At 52.6% G+C, this 25,625-nt stretch overlaps 1 protein-coding gene across 22 annotated transcripts in view; it reads right to left on the bottom strand.

Moving 5' to 3' along the window:
- Window positions 1-25,625, bottom strand: part of ZNF185 (zinc finger protein 185 with LIM domain) — a 92,453-nt gene that overhangs the window by 44,141 nt on the left and 22,687 nt on the right. For 6 of the 22 annotated variants that reach the window (XM_063660807.1, XM_063660805.1, XM_063660804.1 and 3 more), the window contains 9 exons: window positions 25,346-25,387; window positions 23,837-23,920; window positions 23,287-23,376; window positions 17,436-17,522; window positions 14,280-14,384; window positions 13,090-13,188; window positions 9,523-9,618; window positions 7,874-7,963; window positions 520-717 (listed from right to left, as the gene is read on the bottom strand). In XM_063660807.1, the coding sequence (XP_063516877.1) occupies window positions 520-717; window positions 7,874-7,963; window positions 9,523-9,618; window positions 13,090-13,188; window positions 14,280-14,384; window positions 17,436-17,522; window positions 23,287-23,376; window positions 23,837-23,920; window positions 25,346-25,387 (891 nt within the window). The remainder of the gene's footprint in view (window positions 1-519; window positions 718-7,873; window positions 7,964-9,522; window positions 9,619-13,089; window positions 13,189-14,279; window positions 14,385-17,435; window positions 17,523-23,286; window positions 23,377-23,836; window positions 23,921-25,345; window positions 25,388-25,625) is intronic. The other 16 variants (XM_063660806.1, XM_063660812.1, XM_063660811.1 and 13 more) reach the window with 13 other exon arrangements.

Genomic DNA, 25,625 nt, shown 5'->3' with positions numbered 1-25,625 from the left:
ACATGGCCAGTCACATCCTGTGTCACTCTCTCATGCCTGCTCACACATGCTCCCTTTCTCTCCCTCTGGCCTCTCTCTCTCTGCTTCACTCTGTCACTTTTGCACTTTTACCCTCCTGTTTTTTGCTCTTTCACACTCTGTCCTTCTCTGACAATGGCATTTTACCCACACAAATAGCCCTCACTCTGCCCAGGACCCCCACCTGTAGAGCACCTGTACTCTGAGAGACAGCCTTCCTTCTTGCCCCATGCATTGGGAATTAGCCAGGGCTTCTCACACCTGCGGACAGACACATCCTCCTATCACAGTCCCCTCCCAGCTCCTTGAGCCACAAGAAGCCTGATGACACTGCTCTAGGACCAGGGAATCACCACCATGACCCACTCACAGAACAGAAACCTGGGTGTGCAATGTGTCGGGTATTGGCACAGGGTGTGGGGAAGTGGTTCCTATGTGGGTCGCAGACCCCAACAAAAACATGGGCTCTAGAGGCAGAGCCCACTGCAGCTCAGCCCTTACCTGCTGCCACAACTCTCTCGTCCGACAAGTTGCTCAGATCCGCTGGGGCTGCTCCGCTGCTCTGGGGTGCTGGGATCTGCAGGTTGCTGAGTGGGTACAGCTGGGTCTCCTTGGCCACCTCTTGGGGCTCCAGGCCTCTCCTGCCAGGCCTCTCCGACCTTGGTGGCCACATTCTTCCCCTCATAATCAGCCAAGGCCCTGAAGAAGAATAAGCACCCTTATGAAAAAAGTGCTCTGAAACGAACCCTGCCTCAGCCCCGGGACGCAAGCTGGCTGTCACCTCCTGTGGACTTGGAGGGACTCATATCCCTGAAAGCGGGGCAGAAAGGAGCCAGGCACAGCCCCAATTCCAGGGAGCAGATAGTCTCCTCCCTGGCAGGAGCACAGCATCGCTGCTCCCTTCTCACTGAACAGGCCTCCATGTGTAACAGACGAAGCTGAAGCCTCCGATGTTTTTGTTGTTGTTGTTTGGAGGCAGGGTCTCACTCTGTCGCCCGGGCTGGAGTGCAGTGGCACCATCTCGGCTCACTGCAACGTCTGCCTCCCGGTCTCAAGCCATCCTCCCATCTCAGCCTTCCGAGTAGCAGAGACTACAGGTCCACACTACCACGCCCAGCTAATTTTTGTATTTTTTTTTTTTTTCTGTAGAGTCAAGGTTTCACCATGTTGCCCAGGCTAGTCTCAAGCGATCCTCCTGCCTTGGCCACCCAAAGTGCAGGGATTACAGGCATGTGCCATTGCACCTGGCCCTCCAATTTTTGGCTTTTGCCACCCCTGAATCCAGCAGAAGGACAGGGCTTCCCCCAGATGTCTCAGGCATCGAGCTCTTCAGGGATCTTCCCTGGCCTCACCCCATGATTGCACTGCACCCTCCAATCTGGGTACCGTGGGAAAGAGGCTGCTAGCTGATCCTCCACTTCCACACCCCTCCCATCACCAGCCCCACACCGAGGTGCAAGGTACTGCTTCCAGAGTCTACTAGGCCAGGGGCAAACACCAAGTTGGGCTACTAAGAGAGTGAGCCCAGCATTTCAGAATGAAAATCTAGTTCGCCATCACCTCGATCCTAGCTCACTCTGAATATAACCTTCCCAACATCACCAGTCTGCCTTCAGTAGCTGGTGGGGGCTACCCCTAGACAAGAACACGCTACAAACTACCCTGGGACTCTTTGTATATAGGAGTTAACTTTGTCTAGGCAGGCTTCCTGCCTTCAAGCTAGAATAACAAGGCCAACAGAGGCCACACTTTTTGGAAAGTATGCCCTGAAAGCAATATGATTCTTCAGCCTCAGGTGGAGGTCGAGAGGACTAAAATTCTCCAGCAGGCACAACAAGCTAATTGCCACCTCTAGCTGCACCAGGCAGAACTGCAGGCAAGTGAGTGTGACGCCACACAGTAACTGTGGGGAACCATCCCACTGGGCCTGTGCTTCTCTGTGCAGCTTCCACCCTTAGGGTCTGCTGCAGCCCATGCAGATCCAAAAGTGGTCTGCACAGGTAACACCAGTCCCAGGGTTGCCAGCAGGGTGCCCTGACACACCCACTCAATCTCTGTCAGTGACTTGCTTGCTTGAGCCAAAGACAAACATACAAGGCCTGAAGAGCTTGTCTCCCTACTGTGGTAGCCTTGAGTTAGCTTTACTATGGATTTAATCAGAGTCCCGTCCTGTCCCACGTCCTCTGTAGAAATACACTAGTAGAGGTTGCCCTCACCAAGTTTGTGGATAGAGCCAGGATTCTCCACAAAGAGAAATTTGGGCTCTACTGTGACACAGGGACAAATGGATGAACAAGGCTTCTTTGTTCCTAGGCCTGTGGCAGGGCCACTGTGATTTTAGGACATATGACCTATGTGGGTCATAAAAAGGAAATCTTAGGCAAACACTCACAGGAAGCTCTGCTGGACAATGTAACATCCAGGGGAATTACTTCCCAGCTATCCTGTCCGAGCCCCTCACAAACTTCCTGGAAGTCAAGTGGTTAGAGATAGGCAAGGTAACACAGGGGATGGTGACCAACGGGACTCTGGATTTGGGATTAATTTCTCTGAAGCCTTTCCTTCTGAATGTAATTGGACCAAAGATCCAGTAGCCTAGTACAGCCACTGTCAACTCCGAACACAACCATAATCTACACACTTCCATTCTTTAAAAAAACAAAAATTGTAGTCCCGGCGTAGTGGTTCATGCCTGTAATTTCAGTACTTTGGTAGGCAGAAGTGGGTGGATCAGTTGAGGTCAGGAGTTTGAGACCAGCCTGCGCAACATGGCAAAAACCCATCTCTACAAAAATATACAAAAATAAGCCAGGTGCAGTGGTGTGTGCCTGTAGTCCCAGCTACTTGGGAGGTTAAGGCAGGAGAGTCACTTGAGCCCAGGAGGCAGAGGTTGCAGTAAGCCAAGATCACCCCATTACACTCCAGTCTGGGGCGACAGACGTGAAACATTGTTTCAAAAACATATATATATATATGAGATATACATCATATATATGATATACATATACATATATAGATATAGATATAGATAATATTTGTAGAGATGAGGTCTCACTACGTTGCCCACGCTGATCTCAATCCCCGGAACTCAAGTGGTCTTCCCGCCTCAGCCTCTCAAAGTATAGGATTACAGGTGGGTATGAGCCACTGCACCCAGCTGACACTTCCACTCTTGTACTGCCTCCACTAGACTCCTCCACTGGCCAACAACGGTTGTCAGTGGTGAGGAAATGTGGTGCCTAAACTTCACCTGATCCTCTGCTTGCAACATAATGAGGAAAACAGCATGTTCTAGATGTAAAATTTGATGACAAAAGTTTAGTAGGAAGGAGATGAGATATCGTGTCATGTCAAATGAAATCAAACCAATAAAGCTGGTAAAGTTAGCTTTCCAGGTGTCCCTGAACACCTCTGAGAGGAGGAGATATTCCTCTGGTGCAGCTTCACTTAGCTCGCAGGTTTAAATGTCCAACATGCTTTGCATATACAAACCGATTTGGCCATTTCAACAACCCTATATGGTAGGAGGTATGATTACCACTATTCTACACGTGAGGAACCTGAGGCACAGAGAAGATCAGTAACATGCCCAAGGTCACGGTGCTTGTAAGTGACAGAGCTTGGACTGGAACCCAAAGCACCAGAGTCCAGGCTCTCAACCACTATACTATACCGCCTCTCCCTGTAGTGTGATGGAGCAGCCCAAGGTGGAATAGGGCAGAGTCCCCACAGTTTGGGACAGTTAAAACTGTGTTGTAACCTAGGGAAAGTAAGGCTCCACTGCCCTGCAGGATGTCAGGATGACACCACCCCCATGGCGCTCCCTCATCAAACTCCTAGGGAACGAAGCCCCTCCTCACTGAGCCCCACAGACCAGCCCCGGTCAGCCCGAGGGCCCAGCGTGGTTGGAGGGTCCAGCTGCCCTCCCTGTCTGCACGTCCACACCCCCTCCCCCTGGGCAGCCCTGACGACCCGTGTCCGGTGTCCCAGAGGCCATGGCCCCAGGGCTCCCTGCGAAACAAGCTCAAGCCGCAGGGGCCCCGTTCGGCCCCTCGCGGGACCGCGCTTCCTCCCGCCGGCGACAGTCCACGCGCGGTCACCCCAAGGCCACTCTGGCCGCGGCTTCAGACCTTAGGCGGGGGAAGGGGCAGCCAGCTCCTCGGGCCCATTCGTGATCCTCGGGCGACCTCTGGCGGCCGGCACGGGCATGGCCTCAGGAGAATCCCCGCCGAGGCCGAGCTCGTCCCGGGCGGCCATTACACTTTGTGGACGGTCGCATTTTCCCGGCGGGCACTGCGACCGAGTTCGGGGCTTCAAGAAATGGCGGCCTGCGCAGGCGTACTCACTACGGGCGCGTGCTCGCCGAGGTGTACAGGCGCGCACGCGTCGCGTACGCTGGTGGCGAGTGTGCATTCGCGCAGGCGCACACGTCCTGTGCCCGCTACCCAGACTCCGGGGAAGGCGAGGGGTGTGGTTCTGTGCCATCCCTTTTTCTTTTCCGTCCCTTCTGTCTTCCCAAACAGATCGTCAAAGCTCTAGAGCAGGGTTTGTCAACCTTAGCACTATTACCATTTTGAACCCCATAATTCTATGGTGTGTGTTGGGGGATGTGGGGCGGGTGCTATCCTGTTCACTGTAGGAGATTTAGTAGCATCCCGGATCTCTGCATATAAGCAGCCAGTAGTGTCTCCCACTCCCAGTTTTGACAACCAAAAATGGCTCCAGACATTGTATCGTAGCAGGCTGGAAGGTTTGGGAGATGCCCCTGGGTCAGAACCGCTACCTGAGAACGATGGTTCTCAACCTAGCCTGGAAGGAGAACAAACTGGGGAGCTTTGAAAAAGACACACATGATGGAGACCCACCCCAGAAAAATAAAATCCAAATCTCTACCTGCGACTTCGGAAAGTTTTTGTTGTGTTGTAAACCAAAAATAAAATTCTAAGCTCCCCAGCTGAATGAATGGACACTTCTCTCAGCCAAGGGGACACAACGTAAAAAACTAGTTCAGGTCATGATGAGAAAGGGGAAGGTCAGACATGCCTTAATATATTCTCCTCCCTTTGGAATTCATGCCCAACTGACCAGTATTAACATTGAGAGAGATATTCAGACTGACAAAACAGACTCCTTGAAGCAATAATATGCCAAATTTCAACCTGACTCTAGTATAGCATCACATGACAGAGAGCAGGTAATGAAAGAAATTGAAGTATTTTACACCAAAATACATTTTTTGACATATTTTGGAATGACCTGGCAAAGCTGTCTCTCCTGGGGGAAATTTACATTCTGTAGAGAATCTCCTTCCCTTTCCAGGACTTTTTCTGATCTGACGAGTTTAGCTGAGAGTCTAGCACGTTTTAAAGGTCTGAATAAGAAACACTGGCCATCTATTGCTTCTAAGGGCGGCCACTTATGAGACTTCATCTATATAAGAACCCTGGTCTCCACAACCCCTTATGTTAACCCAGGCACTCCCTTCTATTGATTCCAGGTCTTTAGAGAATAACAACTCTTTCAACCAATTGCCAATCAGAAAATCTCTGAATCCACTTATGACCTGGAACCCCAACCCCACCCCCACCCCCACCCCCACCACACCCCCAGCTTTGAGGTGTCCGGCCTTTCTGGACCTAACTAGTATACCCAGGCCTTTCTGGACCTAACTAATGTATACCTCACATGTATTGATTGATGTCTTATGTCTCCCTAGAACATAAAAAACCAAGCTGTAACTGAACCACCCTGGGCACATGCTCTCAGGACCTCCCGAGGCTGTGTCACGGGTCATAGTCCTAACATTTGGCTCAGAATTTCTTCAAATATTTTACAGAGTACAGCCTTTTTCATCAACAGTGTATTTCAGTACTTCCTAGGTGATTCTCAAGTACAGCCAGAGTTGTGAAACACTGTAATCAAGAAAGTTTGTATTGGCCAGGCACAGTGGCTCACGCCTGTAATCCCAGCAATTTGGGAGGCCAAGATGGGTGGATGGCTTGATGTCAGGAGTTTGACACCAGCCTGGCCAACATAGTGAAACCCCATCCCTAGTAAAAATATAAAAATTAGCTGGGCGTGGTGGCACGTGCCTGTAATCCCAGCTACTTAGGAGGCTAGGCAGGAGAATCGTTTGAACCCGGGAGGCAGAGGTTGCAGTGAGTCGAGATCGCGCCACTGCACCCCAGCTGGGGCGACAAAGTAAAACTCCGTCTCAAAACAAACAAACAAACAAAAAAAACCCTCTGATTTTGCAGACATTTAAACATCAGAGGAAAGTAGTGTGAGCCTGGCTCTAGAGTTGGCTGGATCTGGGCTCTGTTCCTAAGTGTGTTCATTACAGGAGTGAGTCCCTCAATTTTCTCCTCTGTCAAGTTGCATGATAAGAAGCCTTATCCTTTTCCACGTTTGGGGAGAATTAAGGTGAGATCACACAGCATGTTAACCATGTTAACCAGCTGTAAGTTACTGATTCTGGGTCTTGAGACTAGGCTCCAAAGACAAGATTTCATAAACTAGTTTTTCGTAGTTTCTTCTGAGGATTTTCTTAGAGCCTCTTCCCTTGGAACTCAGCTCTGCCACTTATAAGGCCTTGGCTAAGTCACATCATCTTTCTATGCTTCAGTTTCCCACCTTACCCATCTCACAAGTTGCTGGGAAGGCTGTAAGGCACCTGGCACAGCACAGTATTGGTGTCAGCTATTGTTTTCACTCTGATTGTTAATTGTCAGTGCAATTTGAATGAGAAAAGAAACAAAATAAGGCCTCATACCTTAGATATCCATTGCCCACCCCAGCCTCCAGCATCTTGGTTTAAGTAAAAAAGCAACAGCAATGTGGTATGAAAATGCAAACATGCATTCACCTTTTAAACACCTAAATCACACCAGACTCCCCTTTGGCTTAAAACTTGAAATAAGATCCAATCTCTTAATCATGGCTTACCAAGGCCCTGCTCCATCTATGGCCCTCCTCACTGGCCAAGCTCCAGCCGCTCTGTCCTTTGGAACATGCTAAGCATGTTCCCACCTCAGGGTTAGTTGGTTTGTGGTTCCTTATCTACAGCTCTCTCCACCGTGTTCTTTCTAGAGTTGGCTCCTTCTCCTCTTTAGAGGAGCTCGCCTGAGTTGCCTTTTCCACCCACCTAGGTAGTACCCTCCTCACCGCCATCACTCTATCTCAGCTGCGGCTGTTTTCTTCAGAGCACTATCCTTCCCAGGAGGCACAAAGACCTAGGCTCCAGGCTTTTGGGTTTTGTTGTAATTAGGCATAAACCTTTGAGAGACTGTGAGGAGAACCATATGAGACACTGTGAGTAGAGGGCTGTGCACACAGTAGGCTCCAGTATCACAGTACAAGAGGCCAATCAAGCCCTACCTAGTTCACTGAGCCTCCTCTTCCAGCACTCCCCGACAAGGACACTCATCGCTGACCACACCCAGCTACATACAGTCCCCATGAAGCCCCCTTCCCCTGCTCTAGTGCTGATGTATTGCTCTAATCTGGACCAGCCTTTGCCCACCCCCTGCCTGAGAGTCCCTGGAGGGCAGCGGTGTTTCTTATTTGTCTGCGTGCTCCAGCCTCCAGCAAAAGGCAGTTGCTGTCAGAGTGGTTGCTGACCGAAAGACCCTTTCTGACTATGATGTACTTCCTGGCCAAGGCAACAGAGTTTAGTGGAAAGCTCCCTGGCCCCAGAAGCCAGAGGGTTCCGGTTGGGGCTTCTGCCCTTGCTATGTGCCTCAGGCTAGCTCACAAACGTTGCTGGCCTCACCTTCCCAGCCAAAGGCCAATGGACACACAGCCCAAGCTGCCTCTCTCCACCCCAGAAGTTCAGCACTGTCTGCTCATGCCTTACCCCTTTGGGTCTGCCTTTGCATCCTCCTGGGCTGCTGTGCTGTCGCTCTTCCTATCAGCAGGGACAGCAGAGACTGAAGTGGGACTGGAGCTGAGGAAGGAAACACAGGCCCGCTGAGATCTCAGACCAAAGAAGGCTGGGGCCCAGGTCTTCCCCCTCCAGGCTGCCTTCTCACCAGAAAGGGGGGGAACTGTGTCTTCCAATAAAGGCTGGTGTCTCAGTCCTGGCATTAGTGTGGCACTGATGCCACTGTGTGTGACAACCTCATGTCAGCTTTGGACATGGCCTTAGCACCTGAGTTCAAGAGCAAACACTGCCCCTGACCAACTTGGGTTCCCTGGGGAAATCTCCTGGTTTTGGGTTCTAGTATCCTTTAAGGTACCTGGATGTGCTTTGGTCAAGGAATAGGCAGAGGGGGATATCCAGGCCTGCATGACTCAATGAGTCTGGTGCACAGGTGCACACCTCCACTTCTTATATAACCTGTTTGTGTAAGTTCATACTTGGCTCTAAACCACTATTGTCTGTAAAAGCTATAACTGCCCTGTTGACGCTGTGTATGGGGGACATGTCTCTTGGGGCTTGGCTCAGCTCGACAGAGCTTGACATGGCGGGTGCACGGGAACCTAGAGAAAGAGAGAGAGCAAGAGCTGTCTGTCTTTGCAGATGGACAGAGGGGAGCCAGGACAGAGGGGAGCCAGGACACAGCTTGGCTTGCCCGTGCCCAGGGAGAGAAAGAATTAAGCTGCTGACCCTGAAGGCAAGGGAGAGCTGGCCATGCAGCTGTGCGTAGGGGCCACCGGACTAAGCAGCCAAGACAGGGCAGACGGTGTGAGAGTAAGCTGCTAATGAGAAAGCTAGTTTGAGAAAGCTGTGTAAGAGAGCTGCTGCTGAGTAAACCCATGTCTCATTTACCTGTTATCTCTCGAGTGTTCTTCCAGCTCCCTGCCCCACGTCCACCCATTCCCCTTAGCCCTCAGCTGCGGCTGGAACCTGACCCTGAGCATGACATATCCTTACCTGACCTACACCTCCTTAGGGTTTATGGGAGTCAAGAAAGATTGTTCCTTACTAGGACTTGCCAAATGCTCCACACACCCACAGCAAAGTGGCCATGCCCACTGGTGGATTGGTGGGTGAAACAGGGCAGATGCTTACAGCATGGGAATGCACAGCTTCTTCCCATTGTACCTTTGTGCGCCAGGAGCCATTTGCCCATCCCAGCCACCGGTCATGTGCTCTTGGGAACTGAGCCATCTAATGCTGGCTGCCCCTGGGAATCTTCTCCCTGACTCCTGCTTGTTAAACCTGGCCGTAGTCCCTACAGCAGAGGTTCTCTGAGACCTCCTAGCAGGATCTCTTCCCAGGCTCTGCCTTCCGATGCCCTCCTCTCTGCCACCTCAGCTTGGGTCCATGTAGGTTGGTGCTGGGCTCTCTGGGTGAGCAGACATATCACCCGTCCCTCTTCTTCCACTGCCCCTGGTCAGGGCTCCCCCTGGAGTTCCCTGTCTTGCTGTGATCACCTGATGTGAAAGTGGCATGGAGCTGGAAAGTTCGAGGGGGATCCTGGGGCGCTGCAGCTGAGGCTGGGCCCCAAAGGCTGTGTCTAGCAATGGGATAGGGCACTAGGGCAGTGGCCCTAACCTTACCTGATGGCTGCTGGTCTAGGCTTGCAGGACTGAGAGTTGGCACTGTGCCCATCCTGGTCTTCCAGGAAAGAGGCAAAGCTAGCAGCTGCACACAGCCTGTGAAAGGAAGCCAAACCTGGTCCAGGTTCAGGACTTTGTGTCTGTATGTCTACCCTCTCCCGAGAGAGTGGATCCTGCCCCCCACAGATGATGAGGACCAAGAAGCTGCTCAAATGGATGCTTGGGGAACAATATTTATAACTCAAGGCAGCCTGACGCCTGGGGCTCTGTGGCATAGTGGTTGCCCTCTGGCATTGCAAATCATGGCTTTGCTATCTCCCAGCTGTGTGACATTGGGCATGTTACCTGACCTTTTTTTCTGGGCCTCAGTTTTACCGTCAATGAAATAGGGATGCTAATCATGTCTGTCTCGTAAGTATTCTGAGAAAAGTAAAAGAGTTCATAGATGCCAAGTACTTTGAATAATGCCTGGGCCATAACATGTGCTAATGTGTTCCTGTTACTACTGGGCCCAGTGGCTGTTTATAGAAGCAGTGCCCCTTCCCAGTCCACCTGTATTAACCCACTCAATATGGATTTAGTGGGGAATGTCTTACCCAACCTTCTCAGGGTTGAGTCACATTCTCTGTGTCTCTGTAAACCAGGCAGACTGATGCTCACGGCATGCTGAACAATCACTGCCTATACAAGCCTGTGCCCTCCACTAACCGGCACATTCACTAAGAGGCGCTCTTGCTCGGTCCCAGACCTCTTTATGCCAGTTGTATTTGCACAAGAAGGGGACAGCAGACCCTGGCCTCTGAAACCAATGTCTCTGAGCAGATCCAAGGAAAGGCCCCTGGGGCAGCAACTCAGTTCTTTGAGCTGCCACTAATGGGGAAGAATCACTAAGTTCAATGATTAAGTAAATCCATGAAAATGAATGGAAAAGGAGAGTGGTTGTTTCCATGAGAAACAACCTTTCCTTTGGAAAAACAAGGCTGGGCGCGGTGGCTGACGCCTGTAATCCCAGGACTTTGGGAGGCCGAGGCGGGTGGATCACGAGTTCAAGAGATCGAGACCATCCTGGCTAACACGGTGAAACCCCGTTCTCTACTAAAAAATACAAAAAATTAGCCAGGCGTGGTGGCGGGCGCCTGTAGTCCCAGCTACTTGGGAGGTTGAGGCAGGACAATGGCGTGAACTCAGGAGGCGGAGCTTGCAGTGAGCCGAGATCGTACCAGTGCACTCCAGCCTGGGGGACAGAGCAAGAGTCTGTCTCAAAAAAAAAAAAAAAAAAAAGGAAAAACAATAAAGGAGTTTGTTGAAAATTATAGTCAAACTAAGTGTGGTCAGCCCTCTATGTTGTGGGTTCCACATCTGTGGATTCAACCAACTTCAGATTGAAAATATTTGGGACCAGGTACAGTGGCTCATGACTGTAATCCCAGCACTTTGGGACGCTGAGGTCGGTGGACTGCTTGAGCCCAGGAGCTCCAAACCAGCCTGGGCAACATGGTAAAACCTCGTCTCTACCAAAAACACAAAAGTTAGCCAGGCGTGGTGGTACACGCCTGTAGTCCCAGCTACTTGGGAGGCTGATGTGGGAGGATCCCTTGAGCCCCAGAGGTTGAGGCTGCTGTGAGCTGTGATCACAGCACTGCACTCCAGCCCTGGTGACAGAGCAAGGCCCTGTCTGAAAAAGGAAGAGAGGAGAGGAGAGGAGAGGAGAGGAGATGAGAGGAGAGATGAGATGAGATGTGGGAAACATAATTAAAATAGGATGGATGCATCTGTACTGACCATGTACAGGCTTTTTTCTGTCATCATTCCCTAAACAATACAGTATAACAACTATTTACATACCACTTACATTGTACGAGGTATTATAATAATCTAGAGATGCTTTAAAGGGTACAGGAGGATGTGCATAGGTTACAGGCAAATGCTACACCATTTTATATCAGGGACTTCAACATGCATGGATTTTGGTATATGAGTGAGGTTCTGGAACCAATCCCCCACAGATACCTAGGGACGACTATATAGGTAAGACAACTGTAAAAGACTGGGTTAAAATTCATGAAAATCTAGAAGATTCTTCAGATGACTTCACAAGTAACTTTGAGGGTTGGTTTCATTTTAAGGAAACAGTGGACAGCACAGGCTTCATGTTATGAGGGTGTATAAGCAGGCGGGGTGACATGGAGGAGACAAGAGCCACCCAATCACAGTAGACCAGAAGTCTCTTCGGCGACAGCCGTCAGCAGAGCCAGTCAAGCTGCACCACTGTGGGGAGAGTAGCAGGAGCCCCGACTGGATAGAAGGCCAAAGATTCTGCCATGCAGGACCCCGTGGGACATGGGAAAGGGTTTGGACTTCATTCTAAGGAAAATGGAGAGCCACTAGAAGGTTTTAGCAGGGGAGAAATGTGATCTAGCTTATTTTTAAAAAGATCCTTCCAGTGCCTCTGCAGATGGCAAAAAGATGCAGGCTGCATGGACAGGGCTCTAGCGGAGTCCTCCCCATTAGTGGCAGCTCAAAGAACAGAGTCGCTGGTGGCCTCTCCTTGGACCTGCTCAGAGACAGTGGTTTCAGAGGCCAGGACCTGCTGTCCCCTTCCTGTGTTGACTTGTGGGCCTGGATTTAGAAGTCGGGCTCTGGTTCCATGGCATGAATTGCAAACTATTGAAGTTAGTGAGGGAAAGGGGCCCTGGGTGTGCTGAGGGAAGTAGGAAAGCATCAGCGGGGGCTTCCCCACAGGATTCCCTCCTTGGCCAGACTGCAGTAGGATGCAGGAGGCAGATGATATCTTGCGGTTGTAGCTCTTTGCAGACACTGGCTTTGCCACTCTTCCCTAGCCATCTGCTCTGAACCAGAAGGACTCTAGCATAGTTTGGAGCTAAACTATTTATGCGAACATCTGCATACCTAGCCTTTGCCCCAAGGATGATTCAGCCTTGGTTTGGAACCACTTAGGGACAAGAGGGACCTTGCCACTCTGCAAATCACCTGAGAAAGTGGCCCCTGACTCCCTCCAGGTCCAAGAAGCCAGAGCCCAGCTGGACACGCTGGTCTCTCCAGGGCTACTGCTTTTCCTCTCCCTGAACCTCAGAGCAGAGCTGGCTGGGGTAGGGATGGGGCAGGAAAAGGAGAGAAGGGAGAAAGCAGGAGCAAAGGGCCTCCTAGCTGGTCCTCAGAGCTTAACCGAGAAGTAAGAAGGTGCTGACTCTTCCATCATTCATTCACTCATTAATTTGTCCCTTCATGTATTCCCTACACGTTCATTTGACCAGCCCAAGACCAGCACCATGTAAGGGCTGGGCCTCCAGCTGTGAGTGGGCCTAGTGCCTACTCTGGAGGAGCTTGAGGGCCAGTGGCAGGGGTCAGAAAAAATGAACAAGATTCCAAAAAGTGGAAAGCCCAAGGACACAGGATGTGGTGGAAGGTGGGAGTGTGAGAGAAGCAGTAGACAGGAGCCATAGGAAGTGACCAGTGCCGCACCCACAGCAGCCCAAGCAGCCTGGCAGCTTGACCCTGGTCTGTCACCAGGGGCATGAGAGAACCTGCCTCCCCCGGGCAGCTCACCTTCCTCTCTCGGAGCCGATGTCTACTGCAGCCAAGCCTTCAGGCCGGGAGCCCGTGGTTCCGGATCCCACATTGCCATCACTCAACTGTGCGCTTGACCTGTTATGAGAAGTGGAGTATTTGCTGACTCTAGTTGCGTTTTGATCTCATCTAACCCAGATGCCATGAGAGTGGGCCTCAAGACCAGAAGCACAGGCCTTTGGCTGCTGCTCTGTGCTGCTCTGACCAGAGCTGAGCCAAGCCCAAGTTGACTCTAACAGGAAGTATTTCTGTATTTTTTCCAAACCTGATGGGTTGGTTGGGAGCAAGGTGGAAAGTCAGGAGGAAGTCAGTTCGTTGGGTGGGGGCTGATTGCCAACAGAGCAAGGGGCAAGACATGTGGGGCTGGTAATAAGCCATGGAAGAATTCCTTTCCTCATTCCCAGGGCTCAGGGTTCCAGCTAGGGGCTCCAGGGATCCACACTGAGAAGACGGGTGTGTGGGTTCTTAGCTATAACTGGCTACCAGGTTCTCACTGAAGAAATGCCCAGCCTGCAGCCACTGCTCACCAGACACATTTGGCACTGGTCTGGCTTGGAGGACAGGTCAGTGGGCTGGCTATACAGTGACTGGGGACAATCATCCCATCTGGACTCATCATCCACCGCTATGGCTCCAACTTCCCATCCTGGACCCCTCACCCCTTGCCACAATGTCTCCCTTAGTCCACAGGTCATCCTGAAAGTCTCCGCTACATGCTCTATGGGGGCCCACATACTTTGGTCACTGACTCTCCCAGACTGCCATCTTGGTGGCCTTGCTTTGCCCTGGCCATTGGCAGGGCTGCTTTGTCCTGCAGTAAAAGCACAGTGAGTGTGGAAGCTTCAGGGGAATGGAGGGAACCCAGCACAGGCCAGGAGCTGGGGATAGCCTGCCCTGGAGTTTGGTCCTGCTCTCTAACTGGCAGCCTGAGGAATCATGGCAGGGGCCTACTCCCCTCCAGGCCTCATTCATTCATTCTTTCTTTCTTTCAACAGATGTTCATTAAAGACCTGCACTACCCCAGGTACTGGGGGAACAGTGGGAACAGGACCTTCCTGGCCCCAGCTGCATCCATTGACATTGCACCGGAGGCCATGGAAGTCCTTCAGCTGGGTGTATGTGGGTTCCGTGTTCTGGGAATGAAGTGTCTGCTTCCTGCACTGAGTTACCTTGCAGCATCTGTGTTGGGGCCCCTGAAAGCCTCCTCACCAGCCAAGTCCCTCTGGAGCTCTCTGGAGCAGGGGGCCTCCTTCTCTTTGTTGCCTGGGGAAGACCTGTGGAGGAAAGAAGTGGAAGTTAACCATGCAGCAGCCATTCACACTCAGGTGTGGGCTGTTACCTCATCCTCAAATGCCAGCTGTCTCCACGGAGCTTAAAACCTGCTACCGGGCCGGGTGCAGTGGCTCACGCCTATAACCCAGCATTTTGAGAGGCCGAGGCAAGAGGATCACTTGAGCCCAGGAGTTCAAGACCAGCCTGAGAAACATAGCTGGACTCCATCTCCACAAAAATATTTTTGAAAGTTAATCAGGAGTGGTGGTGTGTGCCTGTGGTCCCAGCTACTTGGGAGGTTGAACCTGGAAGGTTGAGGCTGCAGTGAGCTGTGATGGCACCACTGCACTTGAGCCTGGGCACACACAGCAAGATGCTGTCTTAAAAAACAAAACCAAAAACAAACAAACCCTGCTGATTGACAGATTGGCCAATTCTCAAAACTTCATTACTAATAGCTACTGTTTTTTGGGTTTTTTTGTTGTTGTTGTTTTATAGCTACTGTGCTGGGATTACAGGTGTGAGCCACTGCGCCTGGCAATAGCTACTGTTGATTGAGCATTTGAGCCTGTTCTTGTGACTTTATATGCATTAACTCTGCAAATGAACCCCAGGATATGGGCACTGTTATCACCCATGCCCGTCTTTTGGATGAGCAAACAGAGGCACACAAAGCCCCTGTGATTTGCCCCAAATTTCACAGGTAATAAGAGGAGTAGCTGGGATTTGAATCCAGGCAGTCTGACTTCCGAGTTCTGGACTATATCCCTGTATGGTGTAAGACTGATCCTAATCTCCTAATTTAAGCCCCCTTCTGTTCTCCTTCAGGTCCTCAGGGAGCCGCATGTTGTCAAATCCAGGAGAGACAGTCCCATCGTTATTTCAAACCACATTCAATACTACTGACCCAGTGGGCCACTCCAGCCTTCTCGCCACCCCTCCTCCCTTGGTCCTGTCAACACCACCTGCCTACCTCCCTGGCCACACACCTTCCTGGTCTCCGCCTTTTTCTCCTCCCCTTCGCGTGCTCCACCACCTGCTGGGCTGTCTCCTCCCCTCCCAAGGCGTCAACTGCCACCCTTGAAGCAACGATCTCCACTTGTTCCCGCCTCTCCTCTATACTGGCCGGCACACCCACTACCTCCCAACTGGCTCTCAGGAGGCTCACTCTCAACATGGCGAGAAGACACTGCCCTCACCCAGCTGTCCCCAGGAGGGCTGGCCAGGTGGCTGCCACCTGCATACTGAGGTCGGTGCCCAGCTTCCATTGGCTCACCATGAGCCCCATGTAAAGCTAGTTTATGCTCATGATTTCAGCTCTATTCTATCTGCATATAACGTGGAAATCTCTTGAGCCCTAATCACTCTCTCAAACCTCAATCACAAACCTTAAAATACCTCCCTCCTGGAAATTTTGACTTCAATGCCTACGAATAAACTTGTCAAATGAGTTCACTCAGCAAATGCCAAGTCTTTCCATCACCCCTCTCTGTCTCCCTGCTCCCTGCCCCAACTAGTACAATGAGCTATGGTGCAGAAGATGGAAGGTGGGAGTAGGGCAGGCTGAGCGGATCTGCCTGCTTTGGACCATGTGACCTTGAGCAAGTTACTTAACCATTCAGGGTCTCAGTTTCTTCATCTGTGAAATGGGCGTAGTGATTGTATCTACATCCATGCAGAATGGATGATGCCATGCAGAATCAACAAGCCCTCAGATGCTGCCTGGGGAAGAAACTCAGGAGAAGGAGATGACCCAGAAGAGAGGACATTTGAGGTGGAACAGAAAAATGAAGAGGGGAAAAGGGCATCTCAGGCAGAGCCTCCAGCCTGCACAGAGAAAGGCCCAGGGAGGGAGGAGCCTGCAGGTGGGGCCAGGTACTGAGTTCAGGCTGCAAAGCATAGTGGGAGGGGCTTTGTAGGGCTTTCTGCAGGGGGCTGGCATAACTACTTCTGCCCTTTGGAAACATCACCCAGATAGATGTGGAAGGGAGTCCAGGGATGGGATAGTAGGAAACGGTCGCAGACAACTGGGTGAGTAGCAGTGGAGGCCTGGGCCAGGGGCAGAGCAATAGGGATGGAAACATCTCTAAAATAAAATGGACAGGACTTGGTACCTTGGGGGCAGAATTAAAGTGGGAGGAGCCAAGGAGGAGAGTAAAGGGACCTAGAGATCGCTCAGGACTCATCTTGGATGTCACTTCCTCCAGGAAGCCCTCCCCAAGCACTCCCACCCACCACACTGTTGAGAGGCCTCTGCTCGAAGTTCCTGCCACCCCAGAGATTAAGGGATGACCTTCAGTGTACACTCCCGCCTCTCTCCCCAGTCTCTGGCCTTCACAAGGTAGGGGCCCAGTCTCCCTGCTCGGATCTCTCCTGGCCTGCACCCCAGCCCCCGAATCCTGCCTGCATGTCACCTGGCTGTCTAACCCCCACCCCAGGGCAGAGGCTGAGCCCCTCGTGCTCCCTGCTGGTTGCGGCCTCCTTGACCCACCCCTCCCCAGCACAGAGCCTAGTGGCATGGAGAGCTGTGGACTCTGACCCAGTGACCCCACTCTATTCCCAGTGGCCCTCTCACACAGGCAGGGCAATGGCCTCAGTGGCCTTCACGGGCTCCTTAGACCCAATCCTTCTCCCACCCCCACCAACATCCCCAGCACGGCTGACTGGTCCCATCGTCAGGGATTGGCAGGGTTCAGCTGTCACTTCCCAGGGGCTCCTGGCACACAGCATCTCTGGCTGACCTCCTTCATGCTCATGTCGGCGTCTGCCTTCCCCACCAGGCAGATGGCAATTCCAGCCAGGGGGTCCTGTTCACTACTGTGTCTCAGGGTCGGGCCTGTGCCCTTACACAGACTAAGCGCTTGCTCCATAATGGTTTTCTGAGTGAAAGAATGAGATGGGGCAGACAACCCAGGTCGACCATACCTGCCATCAACCTGTTGGCCCTACAGTGGCAGAGCCGGCCCTAGGCCTCATCATTTGCAAACTGAGGCTGCTGCTTCCATCTCTAGAATGGTGTCCAGGGAGCCAGGACAGCAGCAGGACCCCCATACCTCATGCCTTCCAGGTCTGGGGCCACCAGGCGGAGTCCTGCCCTGGGTGTCAGGATCTGCAGGCGGACAATTTCCTCACCTCTTGAGCTGCGGGCCAAAGGAGAGACCCAGTGGGTTGCAGGTGAGAAAAGTCTCCCCCTTCTTGGGCTGGCGAGTGCGGTGGGCCGCCCAGACCCACTGCCCCCTTTTGTTTTGCTCTCATCTCCTCCGTGGCCTTGAGCCTTGTTGGTGCTGCAGCTGAGCTCGGGCCACTGACCTGCAGGCCCCTTCCCCAGTCTCCCACCCCTGACCTGAGCCCAGCCCTCCCTCAGGCACAGCAAGGGCCCTTCTGGGTAGAAATGAAACCTTCCAACCCGTGTTTCTACCAACCATTTGCAGAGGCAACCCCAGCGTGTGGCCCCACCAGGGTATCCAAAGTGGCCATTTGTGAAGCCAGGGGTAATTCTGCATTCATGGACTGGTGGGCACCGAGGGGTATGAGAGACTGAGAAAACCCACAGACCAAATATGGAATGAAAACCAGTGGGAGGGGATGTCGCAGACTCGGGGGTGAGGACAAAGGGCCCCTTTGAGCTTTCCTCTTACCAGCCACGTTCAGAGCCCTCCCTCAGGTGACCACAGGCCACCCCAGACACACATCCCTCCAAGTCTGATGCATTCTCTGGCCGTATCGCAAGGCATGACGCCCAGCAGGTTTGGCCATGGTGTGGCCAGGGCCAGAGAGAATGCAGAGCTCCCAAGCTTTGTGGGGGTGGACCCTTCACCCCAAACCAGACCTCCTTAGGTCCATGGAGCAAAGCCTAATTCCAAGCCACATTGCAGTCACTCCTGCCTTTGATTGTCCCTGGGCACTGGAAGTGCAGACAAGCGTGAGCCCCAGGCCTGCCCTGGTGAAGCTCTGGGCCCAGCAAAGTCAGGCAGGGGCAGAGAGGCATGGAAACGGACCTTGCTGTGCTGCAGGGCCCAGAACAGGTTTAGCCATGGGGACCAGTGGACAAGCTTCATGGAGGCATAGCCCGACCCAGGCCAGCTGAAGGGAGATCGGGGGAGGAGGAGGAGGAGGTAGAGGCTGGCTGGGGTCCTGAATGTACAGACTAGATCTGCTATGGCAAAGGGAAGATGCAGGATGGGCTTGCAGTGGAGGTGGGGGGTTTATAGTTTCAGACTGGCACTTTAAAGAGGCCACTCAGGGGTCCCAGGAGGGGTAGGGCTTGGAGTGGCCAAGGTGAAAGCAAGGAATGAGCCACGGAGGGCTGGGTCAGCGGGCTGCTCATCTCTGTCCCTCCACTTCCACCCTGTCCAGGGCCTGGAGGGCTCAAAGTGACCAGAGGGAAATGGAAGGGCTACCAAGGACAAGGCCTCTCCCATCATGAAAGCCAGGAGGGGCCCTAGACACACAGACAGCTCTGACTTCTCCCCATCTCCTCTCGTGATAACGATGATGACATTGTTGTTGAGGGTGATGTCATTTATGATGACAGTATACAACCCCTGGCTACCTCATTTAAATCAGGTGGTGCCAGGGAACAGGGATGTCACAGGCAAGCACAACATATTTTCTCACTGGCGTTTCTGGCTCTGTCACAGAGGAAATGGGAACAAAGTGTCACCCCAGCCTGCTCCAGTGACTGATGTCAGACTAGGGCAATGTGGGCAGACACAGAGGGAAGACGGCTGTGCGAAGACAGAGGCCGAGATGGGAGTGAGGCAGGCGCAAGCCAGGAAACACCAAGGATTGCGGGCAACAAAAGGTAAGAGAAAGGCATGGAACAGATTTTCCCCCAGAGCCTTTGGAGGGAGCATGGCCCTTCCGACACCTTGATCTCAGACTTCCAGCCTCCAGAATTGTGAGAGGATAAATGCGTGTGGTTTTAAGCCACCCAGTTTCTGGTACCTTGTTACAGCAGCTCCAGTAAACTAATACAAGGGTCTCTCCTCTCCTGCAACCCGCTACCCCACCATCTCCCCAGACTCTCAACCACAGACAGCTCTAGTCCAAGCTGAAGTCCAGGACCACGCTGGAAGGCTGCACACCCTTGGAAGGCACTCAAGGAAGAGAAGCAGGCATCTGCTGAAGCCTGAAGCCCAAAACTGATCACAGCCACCTGTGAGAATGCAACCAACTGTGGCCTGTGCCAAACAGTGTGTGACTCATCCTGCCAAAGAGCGAGGAGGCGGGGATGTGGGGCGGGGGGATCCCTCCTTTTCACTGCCTTTGGCCGCATTTCCCTCAAATGCCAGCAGGTGGAGATATTGATCTCTTCCTGTATTTGAATAAGGGCCCTGCAGCTCAGCACGCCTATGACTGGGAGCCCCCGAGGATACCAGCGCCCAGGCACTGTGGTAAGTACTTCAGGTGCATTATCTCATTTAGTATTTGGGACAGCCTTGGGAAGTAGCTATTACTGCTCTCCCTATTTTACCCACGGGGAAACTGATGCATGGAGAGATGAAGAGACTTGCTCAAGGTCACACAGTCAGTCCGATGCAAAGTCAGGGTTTTGTCCTGTGCCAGAAGCTGTGCTCCTTCCTACTCCCTGCTCCCCAGATGCTCTGCCAGGCAGCATGCTGGCCAGAGCCTAGAACCAGGACCCAGGAGGCCATGCCCTGGTAAGGTGAGGCAAGCTTGACCAGCGCTTCGGGTAAAGCAGCCAGTCCTGGGGGTGTCGAGAAGGGGTGCACGTGTAGAACCAGTTTCTCCAATAGAGGGTCCCTATACTGGGTTCAGGTTGCAAGGGGGGCAAGAGTTATGAGGAGCTGACCTTTGCACTGTAGCTAAGGGAAACAGGGCAGGGCAGGGGGTGGGGAGAGGGTAACCTCGATAGGTCTGTGCCTGGGGACAAGGCTGTGACATTCTCCTCTTCCACTCTGCCACAAACCAGCCTTTTCTGAAGTGTTGCAGGACCCTGAGTTTGGTTGAGTCATTGCTCCTCACGGGCTGGGCTTCTCAGACACCAGGCAGATAGGAGCTGGGCCTGGGAGTACTGATGGTGGCTGCTTGGTCCAGTGCAGCACCTAACGTGGTAGGGCCAGAGAAGACGGCCCTCCAGGGTCAGGATCAGCCAGCAGCTTTCCTGGAAGCTGCCTGGGTGAGCTCCAAATATTGAGTGACCAGAATTGGAGGAAAGAACTATCAGAAGCATCAAGCTGAGCCTCCTGTTGGGAGCTTGCCCCGGACCCTGAATCTCCAGCCTTTATTTGTTATGGCAGCCTGAGCAAACTTAAAAAGCCACCTTGCCATGACAACCATATGATGGGGATTAAACATCGAAAGTAATTTTGTGGAATAAATGTCAAAGTGCCTCTTAAATCTATAATACAGCACAACTAATTCTCCTCCATTCTCTCTCTCTTTTTTTTCTTGTTTTAGAGACAGGGTCTTGCTCTGTCACCCAGGCTAGAGTGTAAGGGTGCAGTCACAGCTCATTGCAGCCTCAAACTCCTGGGTTCAGGCAGTCCTCCCACCTCAGCCTCCCAAGTAGCTGGGACTCCAGGTGTACATCAATGCTCCCAACTAATTTTTAATTTTTTTTTTTTTTTTTGTAGAGATGGGGTCTTGCTATGTTACCTTGGTTGGTCTCAAACTCCTGGCTTCAAGCCATCCTCCTGCCTTGGCCTCCCAAAGTGCTGGGATTACAGGCATGAGCCACCATGCCCAGCCTCCTATATTATCGCCTAAAAGGCACCTGAGGCCAAGCGCGGTGGCTCACGCCTGTAATCCCAGCACTTTGGGAGGCTGAGGTGGGCAGATCACGAGGTCAGGAGTTTGAGACCAGCCTGGCCAATATGGTGAAACCCGTCTGTACTAAAAATACAAAAATTAGCCGGGCGTGGTGGCGTGCACCTGTAATCCCAGCTACTCAGGAGGCTGAGGCAGAAGAATCGCTTGAACCTGGGAGGCGGAGGCTGCAGTGAGCCGAAATCACACCACTGTACTCGAGCCTGGGCGACAGAGCGAGACTCCATCTCAAAAACAAACAAAACAAACAAATAAACAAACAAAAAGGCACCTGAAACCATTTATTGCCTTTCTTTAAAAGAGAAATAAGAAGAAATGAGAACTGTATACTGTTATGGGCTGACTGGTGCCACCCAAAATTCATATGTTGAGGTCTTAACCCCTAGGACCTCAGAATGTTACTGCATTTGGAGATGAGGCCATTAAAGAAGTGACTAAGTTAAAATACAGTTGTTAGGGTGGGCCTAATCCAGTTGGACCAATGTCCTTATAAGAAATGATTAGGGTCTGGGCGCGGTGGCTCATGCCTGCAATCCCAGCACTTTGGGAGGCTAAGGCAGGAGGATCATTTGAGTCCTAGAGTTCTAGACCAGCCTGGGCAACATGGTGAAACCCTGTCTCTACAAAAATTAAAAAAAAAAAACTAGCTGGGTATGGTGGCCTGTGACTGTAGCCCCAGCTACTCAGGAGGCTAAGGCTGGAGGCTCTCTTGAGCCTGGGAGGTCGAGGCTGCAGTGAGTGGTGACTGTGCCACTGCACTCCAGCCTGGGCGACAGAGTGACTCTGTCTCAAAAAAAGAGAAGTGATTAGGACACAGGCACACACAGACAGGGATGAGCATATAAGGACCCAGGGAGAAGATGGAGTCTACCAGCCAAGGAGAGAGACTCAAGAGGCACCAACCTTGCCGTCACCTTGATCTCACACTTCTAGCCTCCAGAAGTGGGAGATGATACATTTCTGTGATTTAAGCCCCCCAGGGTGTGGTATAATACTTTGTTGTGGCACCCTTTGCCCCCATATCCCTCAATTGCCAAGTCCCCTAGATCAGGGGTCCCCAACCCCAGCCTGAGGATCAGTACCAGTCCGTGGTCTGCTGGGAATCAGGCTGCACAGTAGGAGGTAAGCTAGAGATCATTACCGCCTTAGCTCCGCCGCCTGTCACATCAGCAGATTCTCATAAGAGCGCGAACCGTATTGTGAACTGCACATGTGAGAGATCTAGATTGTGCGCTCCTTATGAGAATCCAGTGCTTGATGATCTAAGGTGGAACAGTTTCATCCTGAAACCATCCCCTGCTCTGTTCCATGGAAAAAGTGTCTTTCACGAAACCAATCCCTGGTGCCAAAAAGATTGGGGAGCTCTACCCTAGATATTGCCCTGTAAAGAATGCTCAAATCTTCCTTTCCACATCTTCTATGGACCAAAGTTCTTATGGGGAGAGTCAGATAACCAGAGAAGATCAAGAGAGGGAGAGAGTGAAAAGGAGGAGCACCCTGGCAGTCTGCTGCCTGGGGCCATGGAGGGAGCTGGCCTCATGCTCCTGGCTCCCTCTGCCAGCGTTTCTGTCTCCCTCCCAGACTGAGGAAGTAACCCTGAGGACAGTGGTCACCTGTCTATAAATGGCTGTGGAGCTCAAACTGGGGATTGCTATGGTATTAGGAGAGCCTGAACAGCCCTTGGGGGCCTGGGAAGTGACCGGTAGAGACAGGCCCTCTCCCCTTCTGGATGCAGGGGTCTTCCAAGGGTGCTACAGAGATGCAGCTCTTAGGAGACCTAGATTTGAGCAAAGGTCTCAATCCAGGCAGGCACTTTAAACAGCAGCAACAACAGGGTGATGGCTCTCCCTGCAGGACTTAGCACCATTCTGCACAAAGTACAAGAAGGTATTAGTTGTCCACAGAGAAGAGGGCACCATTATCTGCCCAGATTCTCAGGGATCAGAAATCAGGACAAATCACGGCCCTTCCTGGAGTGAGATCACCAGTGCTCAGCCTGTCCTTGCCCATCACCCCACTGCCAGACCCTCCCCAGCTGGCAGAACCAGCCAGCCAGGCTGGCGGGAAGCCATCGCACCCACTCGCAAGCCAGAGTCAGCTCTCGGCACCCACCTGAGCTCCTGGCTCCCAGCGGGGCTAGGCATACTCGGCAGGCACTCGATCCAAATTGCCCGAGACGCTTTGGTCCTGCCTCCATCCGCACTGGCAAAGAAGGTGGCTGTGAGAGGCTCTGGAGATGTCAGAGCCTCCTCCCTGGGCATGCTAAATGTGGCTAACTTATTGGAGTGCAAGGAGCAAGTCTGACAATGGCAGGCTACTGCCATAGTGGCTGGCCCTCTCAAACCCCAAGGATGGTACTTTTTCTTGGGGTGTTCAAGTTGCCACCAGGCTCAGTGGTGCAAGGGTTAAGGTGACACAGATACGTACTCAACAGACCAGAGCCAGGTGCTCTCTCCCGGGAGGGACTGTTTTGCTCCTTTCAGCCCTGGGACATCCAGTCAGATGGGCCCTTACTGATTTCTTTGTCCCGTCTTGTCACTGGGCACATGGGGACACTGATCTTGAAGCCCAGCATGGAGGTGCCCTGACTGAGGTTCCTCAGTGACTGAGTGGCAGGTATGGCAGCCACCAGCCCCAGGCAGAGATGAGCGCAATGGATTACCTGTTTGAGCCAGGAGTGGATCTTGCCAGAGCAGGTGGGTCCTGGCTCTTCTCAGAAGGCCCGTCCTCTTCCACCACCTCCACCCTTTGAGCAAGAAGAGAAACGGCGCTCGTGGTCTTCTTGGCTGCCCTGGAGCTTGCAGGCCTCAAAGAACATGCCTCCAGTGGCATCTAACTGACCCAACCCTTCAGGATCATGGCCAAGAGGTGGCCCAGGCTGGGGGTTCGGTGACTCCAGCTCAGGATAAGGACAGCATACTGGGTTGAATAGTGTCCCCCCAAAATTCATGTCCCCTGGAACCTGTGACTGTAACCTTATTTGGAAATAGGGTCTTTGCAGATGTAATCAGGTAAGATGAGGTCATACTGGAGTAGGATGGGTCCTAAATCCAATGACCGCTGTCCTTGTAAGAAGAGGGAAATCTGGACACAGACACACAGAGAAGAGAAGGCCATGTGAAGACAGAGGCACAGACTGGAGTGATGCAGGTACAAGCCGAGGAACGCCAAGGATCACCAACCACCAGCAGAAACCAGGAGACTGGCCTGGGATGGTTTCTCCCTCAAAGCCTCCAGAAGGAACCCACCCTGCTAACACCTTGACCTGGACTTCTGGTCTCCAGAACCGGGAGAGAATCCCTCTCTGATGTTTTAAGCCACTCAGTTTTTGGTACTGCGTTACAGAAACCACAGGAACCAAATGGAGCCAGGAAGACCCCCCGCCCCGCCTCCCGTTCTCTGTCACTTCCTTTGTGCTGCCACCATCCCTGCTCTCTGTATTCCTGCCAACTTTCTGGTCTTCCAACACAGCAAGCTAGTCCCACCCCGGGCCTGTGCACTGGGGCCCTCTGCCTGGGGCAGTTGGCATGCTGTCTTCTCTTGGGTTTTCAGTCCCCAGCTAGCCACCTCAGCACAGAGAGAGGCCTTCCCTGTCCACTCAACTGGAAGTCCCTCAAATTCAAGTTTCCAGAAGTTTCTTTCCTGCTTCCCCCCGAATATTTTCCTCCTTCAGAAGGTGCCCTGTCTCAACTAATGGTGGCACCCCTCCCTCACTCAGCTGGAGTGTCCCGACGTTCTGATCATTCCCTGTTAAGCCCTGTTCACCCTTTAGGGCCCATCTCCAATGTCACAGTCACCTCCCGGGGGAAGTTCTCCTGATGGCCCAGGTTTTGATCCTGGATGAGAGCAGAAGGCAAGGCAACAGGCAAGCAACAGGGGCAGGGGAACAACTCCCAGAGGGCCTTGGAAATGCTCCATCTTGGGTCAGGGGCCCAGCCCCATTAGCCATTGGCAAATGGAAGAGCTTGACCACATATGCTACCACAGCCACCCAGGTGCTTGCCAGGCCTGCAGACAGAAGCCCCCAGCCCCTCACAACTCCCCCTGCTCAGGGACAGTAGTCCCCCACATCCACATCCCCTCTCCACAGCTCCCACACTACAACCCTGCTGATGGAAGGCCTTCCTGTGGCCAGTAACAGGCCTCCAAGGTGTCCCTTGATGACACTTACCTCTTCGCGATAAACGCTGCCTGTGTCTCCTGGGTAGGACTGCTGGAAAGGAAGCAGAAAGGCAATGCTTTGGGCAGAGCCCGTGGGCAGGTGACATCAAGACCGCTCTACCTCAGAGGGTCCTGGGCCCTCTCCATTCCCGGCACTTCACTGTCCCTGGTGGTAGCCGCCAGACCTCTCCATTTTCTAGAAAGTACATCTGAGAATCTGAGAAGGCTCAGCTAGGAAGGCCCTTGGGGGTGATCTCTCCACCCACCCTTTCATCAGCCAGAGAAGACTG

The sequence above is a fragment of the Pongo pygmaeus genome, chromosome X, assembly GCF_028885625.2.
Source record: "Pongo pygmaeus isolate AG05252 chromosome X, NHGRI_mPonPyg2-v2.0_pri, whole genome shotgun sequence".
NCBI classification, from domain to species: Eukaryota; Metazoa; Chordata; class Mammalia; order Primates; family Hominidae; genus Pongo; species Pongo pygmaeus.
The sequence above is the reverse complement of the archived record's forward strand: the minus strand, read 5'-3'. Positions and strand labels throughout refer to the sequence as shown.